The 14123-nt window shown below is 42.0% G+C and overlaps 1 protein-coding gene across 1 annotated transcript in view; it reads right to left on the bottom strand.

Moving 5' to 3' along the window:
* Window positions 1-1230: 1230 nt before the first annotated feature.
* The window catches only part of DNAJC3 (DnaJ heat shock protein family (Hsp40) member C3), a 48700-nt gene continuing 35807 nt past the window's right edge, over window positions 1231-14123 (bottom strand). Inside the window, exons 10-12 of the mRNA XM_069970677.1 lie at window positions 7403-7535; window positions 5322-5470; window positions 1231-2247 (exon numbers count right to left, since the gene is read on the bottom strand). Coding sequence (XP_069826778.1) covers window positions 2090-2247; window positions 5322-5470; window positions 7403-7535 — 440 coding nt within the window. The 3' untranslated portion in view covers window positions 1231-2089. The remainder of the gene's footprint in view (window positions 2248-5321; window positions 5471-7402; window positions 7536-14123) is intronic.

Genomic DNA, 14123 nt, shown 5'->3' with positions numbered 1-14123 from the left:
AGTCCCGGCCAGTAACTGGTGGAGTGGCCTGCCAGCTCTGATGGACCGCTCTGAAGCTGCAGTGGGCAGGACCGGGGGGGAAGCAAGCAGAGTGAAGGAGGAGAGCAGAATTGTGGATAGGTAATGTAAAAACTGTTTAGGCAAAGGCTGCATGATAATCACTAATGATGTCCGTGCAGCCCTTGCTAAACAATTATCAGGCCCAGTAAAGCCATCAGCCCATAGGACCCTAGGTCTAAAAAGGCTAACTCCTACCATGAGACAGGTTAAGCATTGATCCAGGGAGTGAAGTACTTAGCAACATACTTCTCCCTGCTCTAGCTAGAGATCACTTGGGGTCTGAAGACCCCAGACAAAAGGCGATCTCTTTAGCAACATCTTTAGGAACTTTGCTTTAAGTGTGAATACCTTAAAGAAATCAGGACTTTTCTATGAAGCTACAATCCAGCAGATGGCTGACATCTTTTAGCTAGCAGCTGAGGCTGAACAGCAATATGTATGTGAGAGTATATAATTGTGCCAAATCTCTCAGAGAGAAGCATTGAATGATGAGTTTAGCCCAACTTATGCCACAGGTTAGAAAGCTTTCCTCATGACACTTCATAATGGTATACTTTTGATATGCATTTTGTGTCCAAAATATTGTGTCAAATAAATTTGTGACTTCACTTTACAAAGTGCTTAAAGAGTCACTGTCGTATTTTTTTTTTTTTTTTGCAGAAATCAATAGTCCAGGCGATTTTAAGAAACTTTGTAATTGGGTTTATTAGCCAAATCTGCCATTATCTGCATGTAAAAAGCCTTTTCCCAGGTCCCCCCCCCTCCTTCCTCTTTTTCATCCACTCTGAAAAATCTGAAAATTGTGACTTGTTGCAGGAGTCGTACCCTGTCTGCTCTAGGGAGAGGGGAGGGGGGAGGAGGAAGGAGGGAGTTAGCCGGCAGCAGAAAGCAGATAACAGAGGATTACAGGCACGGAGCTGGGTGACAGCTGTAATCCGAGCTCAGACAGGTCACTGGTGACTGTCACAGGAGATATCCCGTGAGGGATTTGTAGATTAACTCTTTGTTGTCCTGTTTTGGTCTTTTCTTTAGCTCTCTCCATAGGAGAACAATGAAGACAGGGGGGAGAGCTTCAAACTGCTTTTTCATGATAAAAATGCATTTTTCGGATAATAAACCCAATTACAAAGTTTCTTAAAATCGCCTGGACTATTGATTTCTGCAAAAAAAAAAAATTCACGACAGACTTTAAACTGACTTTAAAACACATAATAGATTTGAAGCACACCATGACCACCACTTTTTGGTGTTTGTGAATTTCTTCCACTCTGTCTGCCCACTGTGGTAATGTACAGGTAAGAGCACCAGGACCATGATTAGGATTCATCTGAGCCTTCATTACAGTTGACTGACTTCCTGAACAACCTCAATAATACATTTCCCATAGAACACATCAATGGAAACAAGCACACTACAATCTGATAGCATGATACTTTAAACCGATGGTGAAGGACGGGGGCTATGGAACATTCTGACCTACTACAGATCATCTTAGCACCAATGTACACATGCTGGCAAGTAAGTGTCTGGATTATAGAACTAGACATAAAATGACAGTAGATGAAATCCACTTCTTACATATATATCTAGAAAATGGTTTAATGTGTGTAGCAATTCCTTTGTTTCAGTTTAGGTATGAAGTCTTGGCACGGCTTTATACTGTCACTCTAATATATCTTGGTATCCTGATAAGTCTTCGACTGGCTACAGGCTCTGAAACAGCCTTTTTTTGCAGATCATTTCCAAATTATTAAAGGAGGAAAATAAATTAGCATTTCTTCCTCTAGAAATACTGTCATTTGCTGAAACTGGGAAGAAAAATATAGCTGAACACTAGCTCAACTGTCTTCAATACAGAAAAGGTTTTCCTGACAATGTATTCAAACAAGTCATTGTCTGGTCGACTTCACTGCACTTGACTGGAAGTCTGCACAGCAGTCATTCCAACCAATTTCTTGCGGAACTTGGACAGCTGTGTAACAAAATATCTTTGCTAGCAAGGTGCGTGAGAGTGCTGCCACTATAGTCTCTAGTTGAAGTTGAATTTGAAATTGAAAGGTCCTCCTGAGCCAAATGGATTAAATCCCTGCCACTGGTTCCATCCTCGATGAAAGTGTGCTCCACCCCCTCCTTGCTGGCTCTCAGGGTCCAAAGGATCTTCACCTGCATCAAACCGACTTCTCTTTTCTGTAAAAAAAATAAGATATTAATAATAATAATAATAATAATAATAGGGCAATATTTAGGTCTTCTAAAAGGGGAAGCAGCAGGCTATAAAGGCTCAGACTGGCTGTTATTATTCCAAAGGGGAAGGACACTTAGAATGAAAGTGGTTTTTACCTTCCTCCTTAGCATCATTTTGGCTAAAATGGGTCTGAGGATAAAGATAAGAAAATTACCTTCATTCTTATCCTTCTGTTCACTACAGAAAATACAGATCATGGCACAAAAAATGACACCTCACACAGCCCCATAGACCAAAAGGATAAAAGCGCTATAAGCCTGGGAATAGAGCGATTTTTAGGAACATATATTTGTTAACAATGGTTTGAATTTTTTAAAAGCCATCAAATATCGTTACATATCGTTGTAATCGTAACAACATGAGGAACATAGACAGTTTTACCCCAGGGCGAACGGCTCAAAAACAAAAACCCTCCAAATGAAAGTGTGTTGTTTTTTTTTCAATTTCACCACACACTGAATTTTTTCCTGGTTTTGCAGTGTACTTTATGAACAAATTCAACCTGTCACTGCAAAGTACAATTAGTAACGCAAAAAATAAAGGGCTCATGGGGGTTTCTAGGTAAAAAAAAAAAGCAAAAGCTATGGCCTTTTAAGCACAAGGAGGAAAAAAAAGAAACTGCAAAAATTGAGATTGGCCCGGTCCTCTAAGGGTTAAGTGGTAGCCACCCGGTCCTCTAAGTGTTAAATGGTTGCCACTTTTTGGACAATCCTTGCTTGTTAGAAGGGTCCCTTGATAATATGCAGATTAAAAAGTGTCCCCAGCAGTATAAAACAGAAACATGTCAAAAGTTTTGATTGCCCACTGTTAGAACTAGTGGATAGAGAGGCAGACGGCTGTGCACTCCCCACAAGTGAATGAGAAAGTCCCATAAGCCTAAAATGATAATTCATCTTGATAGCATGGTACAGAATGCACCAACAACACTCTTTTCCCAGCTCGTTCTAGCTATTGTTCGGGTCTGATCACCAAAGACTCCAACAGCATCCAAAGGCCGTAGTGAATAAAGCTTTGAAAACTTTACTACTGTCTTTGGATGTTGTTGCACTTTGATGTTGTAGAGGTGTCAAAAGTTTTCAGTGGCCTGGGTGTTCAGACCCAAACAATAGCTAGAACAAGCTGGGGGTAAAAAAAACAAACAAAAAAAAAAGTGTTCTAGCTGCACTCTATACCATGTGACCAAGATGATTTACCATTGTAAGGGTCCATTCACACAGAAACATTTGACAGATTATCTGCCAAAGATTTGAAGCCAAAGCCAGACTATAAACAGAGATCAACCTGAGATTTCTCCTCTTTTCAAATCCATTCCTGGCTTTGGCTCAGTCACTTGCAAAGAGAGTGGGGAGTGCTGGTTCTAATAGTCAGCAATCAAAACGGCAAAGTCCCACATCCAAAAGCAGTAGTGAAGTTTTCAAAGCTTTATTCACATGTTCAGGAACACTTTACTACTGCCTTTGGATGCTGTTGTTCTTTGCCTTTTTAGGGTACTTTCACACTGCGGAATACAGGTGGAGACTTCAAGCGGATTCCACTGGACAGGCTCTGCTTCAATTTCCCCCCATTGCATAGACTCAATATTTCCTGGCAGATTCCTCCGTCCACCCAAGGAACTGAGCAGAATTCAAGCCGCATTGACTTCCACTGGATTCCTCTAGCAGAATCCGTCCAAAAAATTAACACAAATTCTTTGAGTGGAAAGCAGATCAGCGGCAGAAAATTTCTGCCGTGTGAACAGAGCGGAAATCTCATTGAAAATAATGGGACATTGCTCTATTCGTATTTTACGGGAGGAATTTCAAGCGGAAACTAAGAGCGGATTCAGTTTCAAATTCCTCACCTATTCCTTGGTCTGCACATTCCCTTAAATGATCCATCCTCCACCCCCAAAGATCAGACTTAGGTCCAGTGGTGCTGTTGGACACACTCTTCTGGCATGTCATCAATACAATGTGTCAAAAGTTGTTCACACTAAGTGTGAATTTAAAGTGTAACTATCATTTTTTTTTTTAAACTTATTACATGTCATAACAACAAGTCAGAAGTTTGCATCGGTCGGGGTCTGACACCCTCTGCCCTTTCATCTCTGCAGTAATTTCTAATATGAGCAGGGGTGTCAAACCAGGCCATTCAGATGTAGTTTTGTAACAGCTGGATGGCCTGAGTTTTTACACCTGGGGTCTACATAATTACAATGGGAGCCTATAAAACTTCTGGTAATTCCATCTACCTGAAGTTCAGTAGGCTGCTATTGTAACGCAGATCGCTCGTATTACAAGTTTATACAGAGAAGAAGGGACAGAGCGTGCACCGCTGAGCCTGTCTGCCCCTTTGTTCTACTGATTAGCAGGAGTTTTAGCACCTGGAGCCCCACCGATGCAAACTTCTGACATCTTACTATGACATATCAGAAGTTTTGTAAAATGACTTGAAGCTAATTACTGAATGCTATAGGATTGCAGTCTAGGGAGATAATTTTGGAGGTGACAGTCTCTTTAATGAGGACAGATACTAGGAATGTAGGATGCCAGACTAAGCTGGCATCTCACCAGTGATGTATTATGCAGTTGCTATTATACAATACTGGGGATTGCAAACACAATCATATAAAATTGGTGGGGCAAGGGTGAATTTTCTGTCACAACTAGTTTTAGTCCACTGATAAGGGGTATTTGGGGGATTTTAAATTTTGAAGATGATAAATACATACTTTGCCTGCTCCTCTACTGTTCCAATGGAGCTTCCAGTTCTGTTGCCCAGTACTATCAGGGTCAGTATGTGCAATTGCTTATTAAGCCAGTCAGTGGCTCAGGTGAGACCCCAATCCAACCACTGACTGGGACAGCAGGCAACTGCACATGTTCACCCCAATCCTGGAAGTGTTTTGCTGTGAGACCTGAGGTGGCTGGAAAGCAAGGAGGGTAAGTATATGTTTATCCCTGCTGTACATGCGGTGTGAGTGCAAAAGGTGGGAGAATACAGTACTCTCATGTAACAAAGAGCAAAATGATGTTACCTGGATCTGTTAAGACTTCTTTGGCAGATGCAATATCAATGAATTTCTTCTCTGCTCTTTTTTTCTCTCCCTCGTCTTGGAAGTTATCTGGGTGCCATTGCTGTGCCAGCTTTCTGTAAGCTTTTATGATTTCCTGTTTCTTGGCATTCCTGCGAGTTACCGTGAAAATAGCAAGTGTGAGTTTTTAGATTAAGACAGCCATCTCCTGTTATACTTATGGCATTGATCAGACTCTGAAATATCTACTATTCTATTCGAGTAATTGGATGAAGGTAAAAATAAGATGGGTTTCTTATAATCACTTGTACTATTGATTTATGCAAAGTTTGTTGAGGTGCCTATTTAAAACGGGACGTCCCACCAATATAAAAATAAATAAATAAAAAGAAGGCAGGGGAATGTGGGAAAATAAAAATAATTTAAACGCACCTGTCCACATGCCTCTGCAACACCGCTCACAGGTCCAGACCGATGTCATTTTCTGCTGGAAACCGGGTACATCACATTCCCGACTCTTCCAGCTTCAACGCCACAGTCTGGCGATACGGGGCACGAGGATAGGCAAGTTTGATTTGATTATTTTTGTGCACCCCCCTGCCTTCCTGTCATTTTTGGATTTTGTGGATTTTGCCTTTAAAGTGTTGTACTTGGCTGTTTCCACCAGTAACATAGACTTTTATAATGGACAGCAGATGTGGACCCACTGTGCTTCTGAACCACTTTGATCCCTGGGGTAGCTGAAAGCCAAAGTTTAATTCTAGCCCTTCACCCTTTATCTCGCTCTACGATGCGAAAGCTGGACTTCTGCAGCTAATGAATACTAGGTCACTCCACAAGCTTGGTCCTGGTGTGGGTAGCAAGAACCAGACAGTGCTGGTGCAAGGCACTAGTGAACAGGCTGAAATGGAGTAGTCAGCAAGCTGGGTGATCCCTAAGAGAATGAGCACAGTGCCAGGGAGAAGACAGGTGCAGGACAAAAAAAAAAAAAACAACAACAACAACAAAACATATCTTTGCTGGGAGCACAAAGATCGAACAATGTTCAGGCAAAAAGGAACAAGCGGAGCAACATTGAATGGGTACAGGCGAAACACGACTGAAGAAAGCAGATAATTGGAGACACACTGGCCCTTTAAATCTCCAGCAAGTGGCCACATGTACACCCTAGTGGCCAGAATAAAGCAGCAGAGGAGCAAGGACACAGGTGGCCCAGGTACCAACGAGGACTACTGCAAAGAAGTAGGCAGGACTGAGCCCAAGGTGGAGAGCAGCGCAGAGGAAAGTACGGTTACAACTTTTAATGATCCATCACGGCAGAAGCTCACTCTCAATAATCTTTTGCTCAAGATGGTGAACCAAACCAATAAACAGATATACCAATACAGAATATAACCTACATGTAATAAATTCAGGCGAGAAAGTGGAGCATGGTCAGCTTTGGTATGACAGAGGAAATAGGGTAGTATTTTGGAAAATATATTTCATGGGATAACAATTTTTTCATGAGGATACAAAGACGGGCAACTAAACTAATAAGGGGAATGGAGCATCTTAGTTATGAGGAGAGATTAAAAGAATTACATTTGTTTAGTCTGGAGAAGAGACGTTTAAGGGGAGATATGATTAATTTATTTAAATATATAAATGGCCCCTACAAGAAATATGGGGAAAAGATGTTCCAGGTAAAACCCCCTCAAAGGACAAGAGGGCATTGCCTCCGCCTGGAGAAAAAAAGGTTCAATCTCCGGAGGCGACAAGCCTTCTTTACCATGAGAACTGTGAATATGTGCAACAGTCTACCACAGGATCTGGTCACAGCAAAAACAGTAGAGGGCTTCAAAACCGGCCTAGACAAGTTCTTAGACCAAAATAATATAAATGCATATGTATAGAGCCCATCACCCCTCCCCGTATCCATCCCCTCCTTAGTTGAACTTGATGGACATGTGTCTTTTTTTCAACCGTATTAACTATGTAACTATGTATATCACACACAACGTCTTGTGGCCTAACTATAAACTTGCAGCAGCTCTTCCAATCTTTAAGCACTCATATCAGCCCTGGAGAAATAAAGAACATACCTTTTTACCCCCAGGATTTTGTAGTAATCCCTTTTTTGTGACTGTTTGAGGAGCCTTTGTGCTTTTTCTAGACCTTCTCTTATCTGTTTATCATTTTCGCTGTTTTGTTGTGCCGTCTCATAATCCCGAATAGCTGTTGTAAAAACATGAAGAATGGTAAGAACACTTAAAACCTCCCACATATATCAGCGGCAGAGCAATCTTAAAGCAGCTACGGCAGTGCCAGTTCCAGCTGAGAGTTTGAAGCCTCACCTGCAGGAGCCCTCCTGTTACAACACATGCAGTTGATGTTCTTATCAAGAAATTAGAGGCAACGGCCTAGCACACACATTTTAGTCTATTAAACAAATCACAGAGTTTGCACATTTCTCTTTCCAGGGAAAAAAAGTGTTGATACAAATCCTTAACATGCTCCAGTGTATTGTGTTGTCTTCTATGTAACCAACATCTCTCTACTCACCGAGTTCTATTTTAGGCCTACCACTCCAAGGTGTCTTAAGTAAGACAAAGTATTTGCATCAGATGATTTCCAAGCAGATGTTCCCTCTCAGCAAGTGTTACATTTGTCTTTTGTGCCGTTTCCCGGCAAGACAGCAGGAGGTGCCAACCAATTTATATTACTTAGACACTTGACAGCTCAGTGCAAATCTGTCCTGAAGTATGACATGAATACATGAATCTGCAAACATTACCTCTGAAATTCTGGTAACAAAAAAAAAAAAAAAAAACACAGAAAGGCCACACAAAAAAGCAAAAAAGAATGAAATCCTCATGAAGGAAAGCTATTTCTACATGCTGGAGCAACATCAACATGTATCAGTGTCAAACTTCAGCTTTCCTAGGAGGCTTCAAGCAATACCTATAAATACATTTCATTCTCAACCAACAAGTGGCTTGATAAACTGCAAAGCAAATAAATAAATAAATAGTATTCGCCATCAGGTGTAGATAAGCAGATGCTCTCGCTGACATTTCCCACTTTGTCAAAACACTCAGCCTACCCGCTGCTGACAAGTTAATATACTGTCCAGTTACTTATAAGCGCTGTAGGAATCCACAACTTCATTTGTACTTGGGAGAAGTAATGGAAGAATAAGAGTGCATACTTATGTTACATCTGCGGTCATGTCAGCGTTCAGATGGAGGTGTTTAACACTCATTTAACACATGGAAAGCTTTCTATTTCTGGAACATTAACATGCTGTCTGACTGCATTAGAAATCACACAATAGTACAGAGGCACTTCTATACCGGGAAACAAGCAGGCGATGGGCAGCCGGTAACACTTTGTACATAACACTGCGCCAACATATAGTAGTTTTACCATATATCGAAAGAGGTGGTCCGTGAAGCCTTAGTTGTGGGTCTCAAAACATGGGAATAGCCAGATATCCCTCCCTCCAGAGAAGGAAGCCTGTTACCAAACCACCCTGATACGTAGCCCCTCAGGTCCCCACTCCGTTGTGGAAACACCAGGGTGGAACCTTTAAGTCAAAGTCTAACTCTGTTGCGAGTGTAACGACATTAGACAAGGGTTACCAAGGCTAGGCATCCATCCACAGACAGCTGTTTCATGGTATTTGCCCCTCGTCAGTGTGGAGCAGGATTCTGGCTATCGGGGGCAATGAAAAATAGACCAACAAAACAATCAGGGAGATCAGTGGAGAAAAAAAACAAAACAAAAAAACAATGGAGTACCCACTTAAGAGTCTTCACTGATTACCATCTACAAAATTTACCATATAATCAGTACAACTGCCCAACAACAATTTGAAAACAAAGCCGACTTGCGGGAAAAACTAAATTGCAGGTTGGTATGGCTCTAGGCAGCTCTGTAGCCACTGTGTGCAAACTGACCCAGAGAGCATAGACAGGTAAAGTAACAGCTCTGGGCAAAAGATGGGATAAAACTGACACAAAATCAACTGAACTTTTAAGAGCTAGTCAGATCTACAAAATGGCAAGTCTTGTGGGCCATTCCCAGGAGATGCACTAGTCCAAGGGAGATCAACTAATGACATGGTCATGGGCATTAAGGTTAACTGATAAATACTTAGAGAAAAGGCTAGCCCAGCTGGTTCCTTCACACAGCAGAGCTACTGTAGCACAAATTACTGTAGGAGGTAAAGGGAATCTGTCAGATGTAAATGATGCATGAAGCTGACCTCAGTGCTAAGTAGCCGTCAGGCTAATAAAATGGCAACTAAAAAGGTGGATCTGGTGGTGTTGAGACATGCTAAACTACGGCACTTCAGTAGCTTAGCATGTCTCCTGACACCTGCTTTACTCCCTTGCCCCCTATGACTGACATACAGGACTCTGCTTAGAGCTGAGCCCTGTCTGCAAATCCTGCTCCTGCAATCTGGAGCAGTGTCCTGCTTTATCCCAATGGCTGTTGGTGCAGTAAGGCCACTTATATTTGACAGAAATGACACCTGTCTATAAGTGACATTCAGTGGGTACAAGCAAAATGATTTAACCCTCTATCTGAAGGTTTTAAATCAGGGATGGGGAACCTCCAGCCCACTAGCTGTTGCAGAGCTTTGGCTGTCCAAACATGATGGGAATTGTAGTTTTGCAACAGCTTGCGGGCTGAGGTTCTCCATCCCTGATTTAAATTTAAAAAAAATTTCTTTTTTTTTCTACAGGCCTTGCAAATGTTCTGTGCATCAATGCGTGTCCACTACTGCGTGAACACATGCAGTTGAAGATAAAAGGAAAAGATAAAAGATTTGTTATACCAAAATAAAACAAAATAACTAAAATCTATGGATAGCTTTAGGTGCATTTTAAGTGCATTGTACTCCATTTGCTGACCCCCCCCCCCCCCCCCTCTTTTTTTTTTTTTTTTTTTACAATCACTAGGGAGGGGATAGGTGAAACCAATTACATCCACTTCCCTCCCCGGTTCCAGCGCTGTCATCTGCATCCATCTGGTCTGAGACAGAATTTGAGATGAAATGGCAGGTCTGCTCAGTCATTTTGCGGCTCTGGCGGTGTCCTGCCTCTACTGGTGAATGGCTGAGCGGGTCTGAGACCAGGAAGCAGCTGGAGACTAGGGCTAGAGCAGCTGGATGTGGCCAGCAGCAGCACTGGAGATAGAAGGTAAGTGGATATAATTGTTTTTACCCATTCCTTCAGGGATTGTGAAAAAAAAGGGATCCCGGACGGAGTACCCCTTTTACTATTAGGGGGGGGGGGGGGGGGTCACACTATGGAATTCTCGCGGACAATGTCCGCGGAATTCCGTCAGCTGTCCGCCCGCACATCTGGGTGCCTTTCTGCCGGCCCCATAGACACCATTCTATGGGCTGGCGTATTCCGCTATACGCTGAAAGTAGTGTCATGTCACTTCTTTTGGTGGATCGCGGAATACGCCGGCCCATAGAATGGTGTCTATGGAGCCGGCGGAAAAGCGCGTGCCCGTGAGGGCGGACAGCTGACGGAATTCCAGACATTGTCCGCGAGAATTCCGTAGTGTGAACCCGCCCTTACATTGTAAAAAGAGAACCAGTGGTCAGGTCTTAACAGACAAATCCAGATTTATACAGTTTTTTATGCCCCCCTGTATTTTATCAACTATATGTACTTGTCCCTGAATAGTCAAGGAGGCAAATATTTTTTTATTTTATATATTTTTTTTCTCTCAAATGCTAGTCTCTGAAAGTGGGAATATTACTTCTCCTTCCACAACCTTTGTGGCTTGTTTGATGTGCTCTGTTTTCTCTCCACAATTCTCCAGATGCAGACTGCCTTGTATCCGCTTTCCTTCCCATCTACAGTATGTGTGAGCTGTCCTCAAAGGATTTTCAACACACACACACACACACACACAGCTGGCTGCTGTAATCTCTATCACAGATGGCAAAAAGTTCATCTGACAGATTTAAAGAAAACCTGTCACCCCCCGTGCCGGGGTGACAGGCTCCCGACCCCCTTTTAGATCCCCCTATACTTACCTCATCGCGCCGGGTCCTGAGCCGGTCGGGTGACTGAGATTCCAGTGCCCGAAGCCCGGTGCATGGGCTCACAGGAGAGTCCGATGCCCATAGAGAATGACGGAGCATCGGACTCCCCATTCATTCTCTATGAGCATCTATGGGGATCTAACGGGGGATCGGGGGGGTCGGGAGCCTGTCACCCTGGCACGGGGGGTGACAGGTCCTCTTTAACTTTCTCTGACCAGCTGCTGAATGGGTGGACATTTTTAACGAACACTATTAAGAAAGCTGCTTAATTTTTGTATTCAGCGAATGCTTAACAGCCCAGAAGAATAACCCATTTAGTCACAGTAAACAAAGATTTTCTTTAATCTTTTACTGTACTTAAGTGGACTTTCCTCGCCCCCCTTTAGGTACTATTCATCTGCACTGTACTGCCTTTATGTTACTCTGCTCTAACTATGCTTTCAAGATGGTCCCAAAGCATATAATTATGGAGCGCTGTCACATCAGAACATCCTGCAGCAGAAACTATAAAGATTTCTAAACTCTGTACCGAGAAGACTGAGCACTCCGCTATCAGAGAAATGTACAACGCAGGAGATCAGTACTGTTATAAAATACTCCACTGTTACTTCCTAAATATTCCAACGCATATTTGCCAGTATATTACCCACAGCTCTTCATTAGAGCTACAAAAGAGATCATATATTTAGCCCGAGAGTACGGACAGATAGAACAGCATAGTTCTCAGGATCACAAATAATAAATTCAACTATGCTGATCCTATTTATCTAGTCCTCAGAGGCAGCTCAAAGAAGAAAAAAAAAAATCTTGTGATCACCTCTATAATAATTCACAATTTGAGAGGTTATTTCTGTGAGAATAATCTGAAGGTGACATAAATCCTGTCTTATCCTGACTTACATGCCTATTTCTCAATGCAGAGAGCGGCTGGTGGGTGCTAAACGAGAAGTCCCCATATAAACATCTTTTTGACTTGATTTAGTGGCAGAAGAGATGACATATATATCAGCCGGAGCCAGCGTGAATCATTTATAAGGAACTTATTGTACTGGCTGATAATATTAATAAGCGCTCGCACAGCTTTTACCTGCTGACAGAATGAACAATATACCCTTAAAACTAAAGAAGCGGCATCCTTGTGTAGTAAACTTACCAGACTAAATATTAGACATGGCTTACATACAAGCAGCAGAAGCAGGCAGAGAGCCAAATAAAGATCCATTATGCACAAATACGATCTGGCATTATGCACACAATCCCCCGGAGTCAGCCCGTCACAATTTACCTAACGAGAATCAATCAGCTTAAAATTCAAATGTCAATACGACATCTTTCTCATTAGCATATCTAGCAGTCCGGGAGATTTAACCTTTTCCTGCAATATCAGGGATCAGGTCTCTGGTGGCAGCGAGAAGCAGTTTCAACACCCTCACCATAAAGACACACAGCAAACACGGATGACAAGGCCTTATGTAAGAGGGTTGTAAGTGCACCATACTTCTTGAGCCTAGTGCTGTTAACATCTTTACCAATACCCTGGAAGCTAGCTACCACTACAACAGTAGCTGGATATTAGCTGCAATACAGATGGTCCCTTTCTTAACTTGACCTTTCCGAACTCAACTTTTTTCAATGTGCATGGTGTGAAATTACTAACTTTTCACAATAGCATGATTTCCAGACACTGTCAGGAGATGAATATGCCATGTCTGTCTAGGTGTAATGGTGCATTCACACAGATTTATCTGACAGATTTTTAAAGCCAAAGCCAGGAGTGGATTTGAAAAAAGGAGAAATCTCAGTCTTTCCTCTATGACCTGTTCTCTGTTTATAGTCTGTTCCAGGCTTTGGCTTCAAAGATCTGTCAGATAAATCTTTGTGTAAATGCACCATAACAACCAGTGAGTGTTCATTAGAATGTCATCGTATGGTGTTCGATTGGTTTCATGAGAAAATTGGATCCTTACCCAAATTAGAGGTAATTTCAACAAATCTGTACATGGCTTATCAAGGGTTATCAAACACATGTTCTTATGTAACATGGTAAAGCATTTACAGAACCCATCTGGAAAATTTGCCCTTACAGATTACAATTTTCTAGGTCGATAATATTGATTGTGGGATAGGTAGGCTTTCACACTGCTTTAAGGGGAATCATGGATTAGAAAAGCTGTGCCATTCAATTCTTTCTCCAGTGACAAGCAATGCTGGGAAGTGTCCAAAAGCCATTCACCTTGCTCCATGAAATGAACATACAAACCCTTTGGCCTGCACAGGCCCATTTCAGTCTGTATGCATCCTGTCACAAATACAGTATACTTCTTGTAGCAATCAATTCAAGTTGCTTTGAAATTCACTAGAAGAATTCACAAACTTTTTGGTGTCCTAAGGCAAAATTACATATCCCATTGTGCTGTTAACATGCATACAGTTCCCAGAAATTACCATGAAATCACCATGGAGGCAATATTAGAAAGGCCATTACAAGTATTGTTAAAGATCATTCCACATCCTTTGAGCTTATCAATATTTCAGCATTTGTAATGTATCGAATAATGGAGTTTTACTGAACGTGAAAGGAATAAATAGCTTGCAGTGCATCTTTAAAGCTGGGAATTATGCACATAAGGTGTCAGGAATGACTCCCAATACAAAGTATTGTCTCAGAGTGGGAAAGTGCCTGTGAAACCACCCACTGGTCTTAACTTAAAGGGGTTGGCCACTTTATATTAAAATTGCTCAGTGTACACTAT

This window comes from Dendropsophus ebraccatus, chromosome 5 (genome assembly GCF_027789765.1).
Source record: "Dendropsophus ebraccatus isolate aDenEbr1 chromosome 5, aDenEbr1.pat, whole genome shotgun sequence".
In the NCBI taxonomy this organism is placed as follows: domain Eukaryota; kingdom Metazoa; phylum Chordata; class Amphibia; order Anura; family Hylidae; genus Dendropsophus; species Dendropsophus ebraccatus.
Note: the sequence above shows the minus strand (reverse complement) of the source record. Positions and strands in the feature narration are given on the sequence as shown.